We start from the raw sequence: 15,403 nt of genomic DNA on the forward strand, positions 1-15,403 counted from the left end.
GAATCCTCACATTCACTACTCCACCATACAAGTTTTCTATGGACATTCTTCCCTTTCCTGCTCTGTGGGATAATTTTTTATGCTGTCACAAGTAGTAGTAGTTGGACTTCATCAATTTTATCCTCTGTGTCTTCAAAAGAATTCAGCTAATCTTCTAGTTCAATTGATCCCAGGTCTGTTCTGTAATCTTTCCAGTTGGCTTTTTTTATATTTGAACCTTACCTGGTTATCAGTTTTGGGGTTTTCAATTCTTCCTTCAGTATCCACAATTAAAGGTAAGTGATCACTAATGAGATTACTGGTTATTTCTGATGAGACAGCTGTCCTAGTTGCCATTCTAGCAGATACAAGGGCTAAATCAATAGTAAAATTTGAACCCCTGTGTGAATTTGCCACAGTAGGTAGCCCATAGTGTCAAACGAACTACTTCAGCTTGTCCTACCAGGCCCTTCCCCTGTGCACTTCCAAAACCCTTTTTAACTTCCACAACCACACCAAATATCAGAGTGAGCAATCAACTCTCCTGCTATTAAAAACTCTTCAGTTAGTTTTACTCTTTTTTTTTTACTATTTTCAACAATTTCCAAATCCATATTGCTCCCTTATGGGTTGTACACATTAGCTAATATCAGTACCGGTTTACCATCTCTATAAACTCCACACAATAACACTTCCACCTTCTGATTCAGCACTGATCCAAAATCCAACACCTAAAGGTAGGCTACACTATCTTTTTGATGACCAAAAGCAATCCACCTCTTCTATCTTCTTCTCTATCATTTCTAATTATGCAGAAATCCTTCACTAAACATGTGTCTGCTTGTCTGCCATGTCTCTTGAAGGCAAGTAACATAAATTTCTTTATTCTTTGCAAAGCTCTCAATTAAGCATCTTTTTTTTAACTTTTTTGACTGATTTGGTACCTAATGATAATACTGTAATTTAAGGGGACATCTTCACCAGCTTTAGAATTTCACTTGCTTCTAACTTTTTTTTTTACATTATGTGTTCACAAGAAAACATAAATTCTTGACCCTTCTTGTATTTCCAATTCAACCCCTTTTGCTGAACTAGACACAAAAACCACTAGCTTTGTGAAAAGGTCTGTCTAAAGTTTGTTTTTGTTCATTGATTTGCATGGCTTTTTTCCAGCTTAATATATCTGCATAAGATCTCTATGCTACAGATGTTTTTTTTCTTGAGACAATCTCAGAATGTTTCTATTTTGTTCTCTTGTCATGCCCAAACCTGAAATGGAAGAATGATTTCCCTTGCAACTTGTGCAGCTATATTTTTGAAACTTAACTTCTTTGTCAGATACTTTCTTGAGTTCACAGTCTTTTGACTGATGAGAGCCTGCACATCTGAGACAAATTGGTTGTGGTGCCCTGCATTGTGCCTGCATATGGCCATACTTTTGGCACTTGAAGTAGTGAATAATAGGTATTTAGTGTTCTTGAACTTCCTTTTTTTCAATGTCAGAATGTTTCTGTTTTGTTCTTTCACCATGCACAAGCCTGAAGTGGAGGAATAATTTCCCCTGGAATTTATGCTGCAACGTTTTGAAATCCATTTTTTTTCTCTGTTACTTTCTTGAGTTCATAATCTTTTGACTGGTAGGAACATGCACATCTGAGACAAACTGATTATAGTGCCCTGCATATGGCCATAGTTTTGGCAGTTGAAGCACAGGATGATAGGCCTTTGGTATCATTGAACTTCCCTTTTTTCCAAATAGCCAAAGAGCTGAGGGCAAAAATTATTCTTAAGAGTATTACAAATTGATAAGCTATCTTTCCATTGTTTTATTTCTCCATTAAATCTTTCTAATCATCTTATAGGCTAGACTTTAAAAAAGTGTTAAAGTGTGTAAGAAGTGTAGTATCTGATTCAATACCTCTTTTTGGTAAAGTGGAGCAGTTCATATGATTGATCTACAAATAAAATGAACATACCATGCTGTTACTCAGTATAAAAATGGTTTTCTAGCAAATACAATTTTAGCCATTTTTTTACCTTTAAAATGAAAATTTCTTTCTATGGTTTTGCATATAAAAATTGCTAAAACATTGGTTTCATACTTACTATTTCATTATAGAATCCATTTTATTAAAGTTTTATAATCTGCAAGCATTGATATGTCATAATTATGTCAGATATAAAATCCAAAGCAATTTCTACATTTTTCTATCCACCATGTTTCTTCTGTTGGCTTTGACATTTTGTAACATACAGGCAAAACAACAGGTTAGAATCAGTCTAAAAGAATAAGGAGAAAACATGGCCAAGTTGTTTTGAATTTTTTTTTTATTCATCTTAATCTTGACATATCAGCATTTATGAAGTATACAACTTTTGAAAAATAGATTTATAATGAAATTATAAGTTTTAAACAAAGTTTTTCACCCATTTTTATATAAAAATTTTTTTGAGAGAAATTATCTTTTTAACAGATCCTAAAAGGGCTTAAAATTGAATTTGCAAGAAAACCCATTATTATATTCAGAAAGAGCATAAAAAAGGGCATCAAGTTGCATCAGTTAATTTGTAGGTTAATTATATGATCTCCTTTATATTTTACCTCTTTTTATCTCATCTTTAGTTATTTATTTTGGTATTCCTCTTATTACTCCTTGAGATGTGGGTTTAAATTCCTATGCTTGCATTTCTGTTTCAGATACTTTGTTTTATCAATGCTTTTACAACAGCAGATTCAGTGGTTAGAAATACTGAAACTCTCTTTTCATCTCTCCCTAGTTGAAAGTCAAAATGCTCAGGTGTCAAAACTTCTTTAAGGTTTGAAGTGTTTCCTCTTTCCATAAACAGAGTTCTTGTTTCATCATTGCTAGACAAGATAACCCTATTGCCAAATCTATCAAGACTTGGAATTCCTATATTTTTTGGCTGGTACTTAGGAGGAAGTGTGAAGCAGCTTTTTGCTAATCTACTACTTTCCTAAACTGGGTTAGGTAAATACATATTTTGGCTTGCTTTCTACAGTCATGAGATAATAACAGATTTGGAAGTTTATGACATCCTCTGCTTCTGTAGGATTTGTTTTTCATAAATTCATGGTTTCATCTGAGGGAAGATGTGGGTAGTTTTCAATATTGTATTCACAATGTCAAATGAATCTAATGTAGACTATAGCAATATATCTATTTTGAGAGTATGGTGAGATATAAATTTGATACTGACAGTACCTATTGTGAGGGGCTAGAACAGTGACATATTGTTAATGTCTGGCTCTACTGTATCCTGGAGTCTGTTGTATAGCCTAATCTGGGTAAGTTTATGACAGTTCACATAACTGACTTACCAATAAAGTGAACCTTTTTGTATGTTCTTTACAAATATAATTGTATCAGATTAACAACACTTTTTGACTACTAAGGTCCCTGCAGTGCATTGCTGCAGCATGATTTGATTTCTGGGTCCCGTATTACCAAGCTAAGGTCAAACCCACTGCACCACCACAAGACCTTTACAAATATAATAAGGGCTTCTGCTACAAATTCAAATTTAAGTAATTTTTTACCTAATCTAACCTTATTATAAATAATTTTAGCACTGAAAAAATGTAACACTATTGGTAAATATTTAGTTACCAGTTTAGAGCACTTATAAATGCTAATTCTAGAAGTGCATCCATTTCTGGTTGACCTCCTCCTCCATGGAGCAAACTAAGAATGCATGAAGTGAGCAGGGTTTTGAAGCCAAGGGCAATGTTGGGGTTGTACAATATGATCAAATTTTATTTTAAATACCATTTCCAGTCTTCACTGGTAATTTCTGTATAGTAGGAAGTCAAAACATAATTCAAAAACTTACACATCCATTAATGCTAATTATCCACTTTTGAGTTGAAACGAGCCAGCAAACCAGTGAATCAGAGCAATTAGGCTAGTCAAATATTACATTTATGCTCTGTTGATCTGAAGAAATGCCTTCTGATGCAATGGAGATTGTACAGTTTTTCAGTTTGAGATTAAATTTGTTTTAAAAGATTTTTTGGCTATGGGAAGGTCTTGGTGAAGACCTTCAATAAGCAAATCAGTCTAAGAGCCCCTTGGCCAGCAGGGCAAGGTCTGTATTATGATTGGTTGAATTGTTGGTTCATATTTATGACTTACTTTTAGTTTGCTGTTTCAGGCTTCAGGCCAATAATTATTCAATAAATATAGAATACAGACCTTGCCCTGCTGCCTGCAGGGCTCATGGACTAATTTACTTCACTCTATAGGTAATATTTAATCTTGAGAATCACTATTCAACCAAATTTGTTTCACAAAGGCCTTCCTATAGCCAAAGAATCTTTTAAAACAAATTTAATCTCAAACTGAAAAACTGTACAGTCTCCATTGCATCAGAAGGATTTTCTTCAAATCAACAGAGCATAAATGTAATATTTGACTAGCCCAATTGCTCTGACTCACTGGTTTGCTGGCTAGTTTCAACTCAAAAGTGAAAATGGATAATTAGCATTAATGGAGGTGCAAGTTTTTAATTATCTTTTGGCTTCCTACTATACACAAATTACCACTGATGACTGGAAATAGTAGGCTATTTAAATATAATTTAGGCCTAATTCATATTGTACAACTCCAACATTTCCCTTGGCTTCAAAACCCAGCCCATTTTAGGTTTTATTATTATCATATATTCTCTTTTATATATTCTCCATTTTAGACACTTTTAATTTGTTGAAGGCAGATTTAAGAAAGCTAAAAATGGATGTGCTTCTAGAATTATCATTTCCAAGTGCTCTGAACTGGAAACTATGCTGATCTGAAGCATAGTTTCTAGTTTAGACAGCTTGTGATGAAACTAAACATTTAGGCAACCAAATGATTTTGTCAAAAATGACCAAGAAAGCAGCATTTTTAAGAGCTCAAATAGTGCATAAATTTGAATTTGCTGTAGAAGCAATTATTATGTTCATAAAGAACATAAAAAAAGGCATCAAGTGGTAGCCTATGTTCACTTTATTGGTAAGTCAGTTATATGAACTGTCAGAGTTTTACCCTAATCTGACCCTGATGCTGTAAAGCTTGAGATATAGGTACTACTTGTTGTATAAATGGGGACCTGTAATTGCCCATTATTTAGACCAACAACATTTGGCCTGACCATCACTCCAGGGGAGTTATGTGGATAGCAATTTACCTGCACCCCAGGAGGCCTAAAACACACCACTTGAAATAAATAAAATCATTCCCTCAAATCTAAAATAATATACCAAGCAATCTGTTTCCATCCAAGTCCTGTGAAACCAGAGAGAAGCTGCATTATTCTTCTGCCCATCCATGCTTTTGTTGCCATCCATGCTTTGGTTTTTACCACCGTTGTCGGAAAGTTCGAACTCATCCAAAAGATTTTATTTTGGGGTCAAGAGGGTGCGACAAAATTTTTCGCAATCTATTCAAATTTCAACATTGCTATTGTTTATTGCTTAGATAACTATTATTCTAAATACAGGAAGATAATGCTTTGAAAAAACTATTTAAAATTATGGTCACAAGATGTGCTCATGAGGCGATGATTGCTTGTCGGTCATTTACATGTGGATGGAAAAATGTTGCATGTATTTTTAATTTAAAAGACAAATAAATTGTAATTATGATATAACTAAGCCACTGGAGCCTTGTTTTCATCATCTGAGGCTTGACATATTTGATTTTTTATATATTAAGTAATTAGCACGAGAATAACAGAATTTTCCACACTGCTAGACCTATTCTTTAACACCTTATACATCGTGAAACAGGACTATAAAGTGTTGGACACGCAAAACTTTTTTTGACACTAATTTGCTAAATTGGTAACAAATTGCAAGGAAAATGGCAGTGATTTGAGCTTGAATTATTTTCTAGATTTCTGTACCGATTTACAAAAGTTATACGCTATTTCATTGTGATGCACCCTTATTTCATTAAAGATTAAACCCTATTTCATGTAGGCTTAACAACCGCAACCGGATGTTGGGAAAACATGGGATGTTGGGAAGTTGGGAAAGGATATCCTTTTTCATTCTCAGTGATTGTAATTAAGATATTTTACCATTTTTTGGAAAGCATGTTATTGCTTTTTCCTTTAAATTTATTCTGGGTAGAATTTGTTTTGGAATCTTCTTTTCTTTAGCTGCATGTATCCTAGCCTTTCTAGCCGCCTCAGAGAAGGGGATCAACCATCAAATTGGTACTCAGAAGTGGACATCCGCATGGCTGCTAAAGGGATTGCTGCATCTCCAATATCTAGTGATGACAGCAATAATGGTACTATGATAACAGTTTCAGAGTCCTAAAACACCAAAACTGATTTCAAGCTCGATGATGATTTTCAGACAGTTATTAGAAAGCACAAACCCGAAAAGCCCTCCACAAGCTGTCCTGAAATTGCAGAAATTCACAACTATGGAATTGAAGGACAAACCCATCATTCTCTTAATTTCAACAGTGACCAAGTGTTTGCTGCCAAAAATATCACTAATATTAGAATGGATCTAAACAAACGTTTAAGATGTAGTTCTAGTGTGAATGTTAATAGAGATGGCTCTCTTACAGTTTTGTTCCAAAACAGAAGGGATGCGTGCAAAGCTCTTACAAATATCGAATTGGTAATATATTAGTTATCTCTGAATGGTGAACTCCACCTACAAAAAACACACAGAAAATAGTTATGTATAATGTCCCAATCGAACTATTAATTGAGGACTTATAAGATGGCAGTGCTATCACTTACTTGAAGTACTACTTAAGTAAAATTTTCCATTACTTGTACTTAAGTAAAAACTCTAGAGTGTACTTAGTACTTGATACTTACGTAAGATTACGAAATACTTACTACTTAAGATGCTGATAATGTACTTATTTTTCATAAGCTTTACCTTTGACACGAAAATCCTTTGTGTGTGTGCTTTGGCAATGTACAAGAAAACATTGCCTTTGAATTTAGAGTAAACTCAGATATAGCTCCATGTCATATTTTTGGATGTGAAATAAGGTATATGTTTGTGACAAAAAAAATTATAGTATGATTATCACTTGGTTTAATTTTGTTTAATAGCTATTTAATAAAAAATTGAAATTATTTCACAATTCTTTGGTCAACAGTGAGCTAACATCCTTTGTTTTGTGCTAAATGTAGTCCATTTGGGCTTATGTTTCTGACATTAGCGTTTAAGTTTTGTCAACTTAACCAGATTTCTACCATTTCATCATCTTCAGGACCATATTTACAAAATTTCTTCAGGACCATATTTACAAAAATCTGAACTTGTAGGGAATAATTCTTTTGTTTTTGGTGGTTTCAATGCGTATAACCCACTTCCTATTGTAACAAAGCAGGAAAAAGCATTGAGAATATTTTGTCTTATGTTCTGGATTCTTTGATTTCCACTCCATTTAATTTCCAAACCCAATATAATATTTTATCTAATGCCTTTTCTATTATTGACTTGCTACTTGGCCCATCTTCATATTATGATCAAGTTCAAACGGTAAAGATTCCCTCTCTGAAATCTTATCACTCTGCAATTATAAAATTCATTCAAAATGTATGCTATTCTCTAAACGCCATACAACAACTTTTAATAACTCCAAAGGTAATTGGCCTCTGTTTAAGGAATTATTGAATGAACCTGAATTTGCTTTATCTCAAATAACTCCGATATTAATGTTATTGAGTCCAATATGAAAGCCATCCTGTTTCAATCAGCTAAATCCTTTATACCCATGACAAAGCCAACTTCTTGTAAGGGTTTCAAGAAACCCGAGAATTGGCGGAATTAGGAAGGTATGGTTGCAGTACAAGCAAAAAGGAAGACTCGTAAAACGTTTCAAAAGAATCCATCTCCATCTACAACAAAATCCTATAAGCAGTCATGTGCCAATGTAAAATTGGTTCTAAACAGTCTACATGGTCCAATTTTATTGTAGGTATTAGTTTCAGAGCCCCAGTTTCCAAGAGTCATAACTTTCTTAGCCAACTCGATAGAGGTAAGCAGTCTAATGATGAACATAAATATGATATCATGCAGGGTGAATCTCCAATATATCTCCAATGAATCTAGATATTTATAAAAATGATCGTTCTCATCCTCACTACTCTTGGCCTCCATTTTATACCCTGCCTCAGACGTCTTAAAATAAAAGGTCCTTGATGGAACTATTTTCCCTAGATGAATTTAAGGCAGCACTTAATTCCATTAATATCAAGTCTTCCCCAGGACATGATAGTATTTTAATTAAATGGATTTATTAATCCTCAGAGGTCTTCGATACTACCCTCTTCTGTCCGTATAATCTTGTTTGGACAAGCCAAAAGTTAACAGATACTTGGAAGATTGCCCAGGTATATCCAGCCTTAAAACCTTCTTACCAATCTAGTGACCTCAAGTCTTACCGACTTAAATCAGTTTTATCAGCCTTCAGGGAAGTCCTTGAGAGGCTTATTCTATCAAGATTCAAGGGGTTCACTGAAATTAATATTCTTTTTCCAAGTGAACAAATAGGTTTCAGAGAAGGACATAGCTCTGTTGATAACATGGCTCGCCTTGAAATCGATGTTCATAATTCTCTTAAAACCAGACAGGCAACAATGGCAGTCCTGTTTGACTGGTCAAATACCTATGAAAATGTAGTCGATGATAAACTGATTGATCTTTTAATTAACCTTGATTTTCTAGACTCTTTCATAAGATTCATGAAGTCCTTTTTAAGTAGTAGGAGTTTTTATGTTCTTGTTAATGAGCATAGGGGAGAGACGAGTCCCATTACTAGAAGTCTTAACAAGAAGCAATTTTGAGTCCCCTTCTGTTCAATTTTTTTGTTTTAGAATTTCAATTATTTCACTTATTGTTTGGCCTTTATGCAGATGATTGGATTATTCGGACGTCTGGAAAGGATATTGTACTTCTTCATAGCCTCATTCAAAAGGATTCAGAAGGTTCAGAGATTCGAAAGGTTCAAAAGGATTCAAAAGGTTCAGACTTTTTTTCAGATTTTGGATTTCAACTTCAATTAGTAAAACAAAAGCCATTATATTTGCTAATCGCTCAAGAGATCGTCTCAATCCACTTCAAATTTTCTCTAGTGAAATTCCATACTGAAACTCTGTGAAGCTAATTGGCTTATTGATAGATCCTAAAATGTTATAGCATGTACATATTAATTTTTTGAAATCCATGATCATTCAGACTTTGTATTCTAAAGAGACTTGCTGGAAGTAAATAGGGATGCCACCCTAATGTTATTTTGGAGTTTTATAAATTATATATCCGTCCTAACCTAGAATATGGTATCCAATTCTTCTCAATTTGTTTCTCATCTGCATTTAAAATCCTGGAATGTTTATAGAATTCAGCTATTCGAACTGTCCTGGGTTTGTCCAGACATACCCCTCTGTTTAAATTAAAACAACTGTCTGGTTCGTAGTAACAACTGTCTGGATGGTAGTATAGCCTTCAGATGGGTCTCATTTGATTTGAAATCGGAAGATATAGTGGCCTTATTAACAGTCAAAGTGATTCGAGAGAAACCAGCCTTCCCCCCCTATCTTCCACGCTAATCATTTACCTTAATACCTCCAATTAAAATTTGTAGACAACAATTTTCTTCATCGCAGTTGAAGGGTCTGGAAAGTATGTCTGTGAGTAAGACCCCTCCCTATAGCTATCAGAGCAAGGGTTTATGCCCTGGGGGTATATAAGGCTCTTAGAGAAAGGGTGGTCTCATTTGCTTTGGATGGGTCTCATTGGATTGGTAATCAGAGTCAAGTTGATCAGTTGATCAAGTTGATCTTTTTAAAAGTCAAGTTGATCAGAGTACAGCTACCCCCTCCCACCTAGTTTGGTAATTTTACCTAAACAGATTTGTCAACTTATTATATATTTCAGCCCTATGTAAGCCTCTGGGGTGAATTTGCGTGCTGTTGAACGAAAAGAGTCATTAAGTTACCGGCGTTACAAGTGAACAGAAGCGTGAATTTTTTATATTGTTCCGTAGAGTTGATAAAACTGGTGTTTTCTCTGCCGATCACGGAATAAGTGGTTTCAGAAGAAGGATTGCGAACCGAATATATAGTAAACTTGAATATTTGGCTGATTAAATTATAGGGTAAATCAAGGTAAAAAACCAAATTTTCTGGGCATTTAGTGTAGTTAAAATACACTTTTGGGATTTTGTTATTGTTAACTCTATCCATATATCTTTAAGCTGGGTAAAGTGTTCAATGTTAGTAATGGAGAATTTACGATAGCTTAGAGTTCCCCCAGTTTTGTATTAAATTCTCTGATTTATATGCTGAAATATCCACAGTCCGTTTTTAAATCAGTTTTAATATCTAGTTAAAATAATCCGAGAAAAACCAGTTTTACCGTTATTATGATTTGCGAAAATTTGTGCTTCGACTGTTTTCTCTCGAGGATGTAGCTGTTTTCCATGAAATAAATTTGGGACGTGAACTTTATTCATTATTGAGATATTTTTTTTGGATTAATAATGCATTTATTCCAAGACGATCATTGTGTTTCCCCCTTGGTAGTGTAAGAATGCCATATTTTTATGTAAGTTTCGTAACTCAATTTTAAGTAGAAATTTAAATTTCCTTCTGGCTCAATAAATGAAGTATAAACCGAATATCTCAGCTAGTCAGTAATTTTCAAACGAAAACTTGAAGATACCTTCACTTTTTATATCAGCTATAACAAATTGTAAGTTGTCAATGCATTGATATCTCTTTGTTTCAGATAATAGCAAATATTAATACATTCAACTTATAATAAATAGTTGCAGACCCAATTCAGTCAATTTCTGTCGAACTGCAATGATTGTTGAGTTTTTAGATCCTCTTGGTCTACTTTGTGCTTTCTACACACCTCACATTAAAAACTTTCTTGTGTAAAGTGGAAAATCTATTATTCAAGATTGGATGCGAGTACAAGATTTATCAACCAAATTTTTTGGTTTTCATGCAATATTATATTTAATTTTTCGATGTCGCTGATATAATTATATTGAGTTTCTCAGTATTTACGATGAATGATTGAACAACATTCTAGTTGACAATGCTCTTTCCTACCTCTATAATAGAAATTTCAGTGCCCTAAGAATGGAACACTTTAAAAATGTTTGTGAACTTGTTTATTAATAAAATATGTATAATAAATAAAAATGGTTTTTTTCCTCTTTAGATTTCTTCTTCTACGTATAGGTAGCTGTCGAAAACAACTAATGGCGGTAGATCATTGAATTTACTGTATATTGATCTTGATTTGCAAAGTCAGGGCAGTTCAATGTAACTTAGCTCTTATTGCATCTCTTCGTAAATTCGATAATACTATTTTTATTCACGTGTTTATAAAATTCACGTGTTTATATTATTCAAGTTTATAAGATTATAAAATTCACGTGTTTTAATTTGCTTATTTGAGGCAATTTCACACACAATGTTCTCATACGAAGAATCACCTTCTGTAACAGCCAAATAAAAGCCAGTAGGTTTATAATCATGGTAGTCAGTATTTTCAAAGCGATGCCGTAGAAAAAAGACTCTTATTATCCCTGCAATTGAAGCATTAACCAGATTCTTCCCCCCAAAACAATTTATAACCACGGCAATGCTAGTCCTCTTAGAAGTAAACTAAAATCATGTTTAGGTTTTTCGCAATCATGTCAGGGCAAGTATTTTCCCATTGATCACATTTATCATTGTCACAATTGAAGCATAATAATCGTCTAGTGTGAGAGTCGCAATTGTCTTCAAGACAAGAATTACAGTCTTCAATTTGTACTGCATATCCTTTATGCAATTTACATGGATTAATATTTTACACTTATCATCATACTCGTCAACAATTGCACAATTCTTACAGGATGACCAGCTGCCCAGTGTATACACATATAGTGATAGTGTATAAAACATTTTTCAGTGTTGACACTCTCACCGCCAAAATGAAACTACTTACAAATGATAAAGAGAGAAAGAACTCTTTTCTAATTCTAGTGAGAGAGGAGTAGTCGAATGACGTAAGAAAACCTGTTTGGACGGGATTTTTCCACTTGTTTTTTGTTGTTTTGGAAAATGGCCGCCTTAAAAGAATTCCTAGGTAGTGGTTAAAAGCAAAACCACAATATCAGTCTGTTTTGTTTATATTAATATATCAATAAATTAAGTAAATGCGTTTAGGTTATGAATTATAAGCATCATACAATAATTCAAAGATCCGAACTCATTCCTCATTATATGGCTAAGTATTCTTCGGGAAAATGTTTTTCTTTTAAGAGATAACTCTAGAAAATCATCATCTAGAATCAAATATTTTTCCAAAATCACAAGATTCCGTATGATTATTAGATTCTCAGATTCAGTCATTTTTAAATCCTAACGCTCTCACAACTCACTGCAGGCTTATGAGAATTCTTTTTACTTCAGGAGTATTCTTAGAGGAAGAGTAACCTACTAAAAATTTCTAACAAGAAAAAACGCTTTTGATCCAGAAACATTTTTATTACATAACTACAATATATCACTCATTTTTCACATACTGATTTAACTCATTGTCCTCGATATATTTCATTATTGCATTTAAGGCAGCTTGGATAACATAATGGATCCTCCAACATATATATAACATAAGTGATCCTTCGATTTGAATTTGCTCAGTGGAATCACATATCTTGCATACATCTCATCCTATTCAAGGCTATACATCTCATCCCGTTACATCTCCTAAAATATCTCATACATCTCATCGTTTTTGAGATCCTCTTGTAATTTCTACCACTATGTTTGGCACTCTCGTCTTTGTATCATTGCTGCTGCCAGCTCCACTATCAACTTCAAACAATGTAAACAAGCTACCCATTTTTGCTAACATGTATTGTCAAATAAAAACTTGATAATACAGATTATATTCAAACTGTTCTCCTTCTGAATTCTACTTTCCTACTAGTATAAATTACTTTGAAAACCCAATCTTATATTGGATCTGGTTACTCTGGTTGGTGGCTAGGCTCTCATGGCTATATACAAATGCGATTCTCATGGAAGTATGCAAATGAGTTGCATCCGCTGTAGTTTCATATGAAATTTAAGTAGAACAAGCCTCAGGCTTGGAGTCTCTAGTATAGGCAAGGTTGAGTGCCCAAATAAGGGTGTATACCCTATAATATAGGGATGAGCTGCAGTATCCTAATTCAATATATATTGCAGGAAATGATGATTTATTTGCATTTGCTGATGATAGTACACTTGTTTGTGCCGAGCGGGATCAAATCATTTGGCAATAATGCTGATGGATAGAGCTTATGAGTGGTTTAAATCAAATTATCTTGCTCTAAATGTTTTTAAGTCTAATTTTAGGTTTTTCTGGGAATTGGATTTCCTACCTTGTGCTATTTTTACTCATAAATTCAAAGTCAACTTCCCTCTTGTTTTTGAAATTATTTCAACCCTGAGCTAGTGTAAATCCTTATGGAACTGATAGTCTTGACTTTGAAAGTAGAAGACAACTCAATGTGCCATTTTGATGCTCTTTTCAACTATAAATCTATAAGAAACTTGCTGAAAGAATCAATAGCTTTAAATTAAGCCTTTAAGAGTCTTTTTACTGGATAGCACTGGGTAGCGAGTGTTTATGCAGGAACTGGAAATATTGCTGGCAAGATCCAGATCAGTAACAGATGTCAGTCATCATCACTCACAGAGCAAAACAGATCCATTGGACCTTATTGCTCTGAAGTGCGAATTAAGGTAATTAAGGTAATACGGAGGGAATGGGTGCATGTGGCTTCTCCCTCCTAAATTGGGAAAAATGCGTTTTCGGGTTCTTAAAATCAGAAAATTCCTTTTTTATCAACAACAACTTTGCATAAATGCAGATGTCAAAACATACATTTCCTGTCTACTCACAAAATTTTGGTGAATTTACGCCACTAGGCTAACCTAAAATGAAGTTAGCTTAGACCAGTGGTTTCCAAACTTTATGTTGCTACGCCTCATTTAAAAATATTTAATCATTTTGCGGTTCCCCTGAAGGTTTTATAGAATAAAACCCAAAATTTATTCGTACAATCTAGTGGCAAGTGATATTGTTATTTATTTTTTTTATGAGATTGATGTACTTGTCTTTTAGCACGAAGTTTTTTAAATCTTTTGTGTCTGTGACGATATAGCTACTCGTAGCTCTTTTTCTAGAACGAAGAGGGTTCAGTATTCGGATTTCATTGCAGACAAGTCAGAAAATCCCGTTTTGCATAAATATGATGGTGTAAACGGCAGCAGTGCATTCAAAGCTTTGTTTGACAAAGTGTTATATTCTGTGTGAAGATTCAACCAGAATAAAACCAGAGATACAGTCTAAAGTTTATATTGTAATGTAGTATTGTAAAATAATTCAATGAATTTTTTTTTTTAATACTTGTCAATCAAAATTTATTATCTTCTGTATCCACACAAACTGTGCAAAACCAAGATCACCGAATTCGAATATTGAAACAACAAGCCCTTCAAGTGTTCCATAGAGATTTTGTTTGTTTCTATGTTACCTTGGACGCATACATTTAAACGCAGAAACATGTCAATCTTCTTTTTTTTCCAAAAACACAAACAAACAGACAGAGTCAGACACACAAACACACAAAGACAGATACAGTGACAGACAAAAAGGCACTCAGATGCACAGGCACGGAGAAAGAGAGAAACACATACTTACAAACGGAGTCAGGCACAAAAACACGCAAAGTCAGAAACAGAGATAGGTAAACAGGCACTAAAACACACAAGTACAATGAGAGAGAGAGAGGTGGAAACACACATAAAAACACACAGAGTCAGACACACAAACAGACAAAGACAGACACGGAGACAAACAAACCGTCACACTGACACATAGGTACAGAGAGAGAGAGACAAAAACAAACAGAGTCAGACGCACAAACACACAGAAACAGGCAAACGTATACTCAGACACACAAGCACAGAGAGAGAGAGAGAGAGAGAGAGAGAGAGAGAGAGAGAGAGAGAGAGAGAGAGAGAGAGAGAGAGAGAGAGAGAGAGAGAGAGAAAGAGAGAGATTATCATAAAACTTATATCGTATGCGTTTGGGGGGAAAAGGCGTGGTGTTTGGGGCAAAGGGGCGTGGAGGGGGCTTTAACTCGTAAAACTTGAAAAAGAGCTTTCAATTCCCAATCCAATGAGCCCTCTCTGAGGTGTATATCAGTACCCATGCCATAAGAACCATATATGCCCCCAGTGGATAACTCGAGTTATGCCCCTGGGGCCTGATGGGTAGTGTTGACCCCGGAATTTTTGTTATCTGATCTTTGAGCTATTTTAGATTTTTTTCGGATGCATTTGGAGAAAGCATTGCATGGGAGGGGGGCTAATTGCTCTGTGACCATTT

At 34.4% G+C, this 15,403-nt stretch overlaps 1 protein-coding gene across 1 annotated transcript in view; it reads right to left on the minus strand.

The window, feature by feature from the left end:
* Window positions 1–336, minus strand: part of LOC136041521 (uncharacterized) — a 9,816-nt gene extending 9,480 nt beyond the window's left edge. Inside the window, exon 1 of the mRNA XM_065726227.1 lies at window positions 223–336. Coding sequence (XP_065582299.1) covers window positions 223–336 — 114 coding nt within the window. The remainder of the gene's footprint in view (window positions 1–222) is intronic.
* Window positions 337–15,403: the final 15,067 nt, after the last annotated feature.

This window comes from Artemia franciscana, unplaced genomic scaffold (assembly GCF_032884065.1).
Source record: "Artemia franciscana unplaced genomic scaffold, ASM3288406v1 PGA_scaffold_23, whole genome shotgun sequence".
In the NCBI taxonomy this organism is placed as follows: domain Eukaryota; kingdom Metazoa; phylum Arthropoda; class Branchiopoda; order Anostraca; family Artemiidae; genus Artemia; species Artemia franciscana.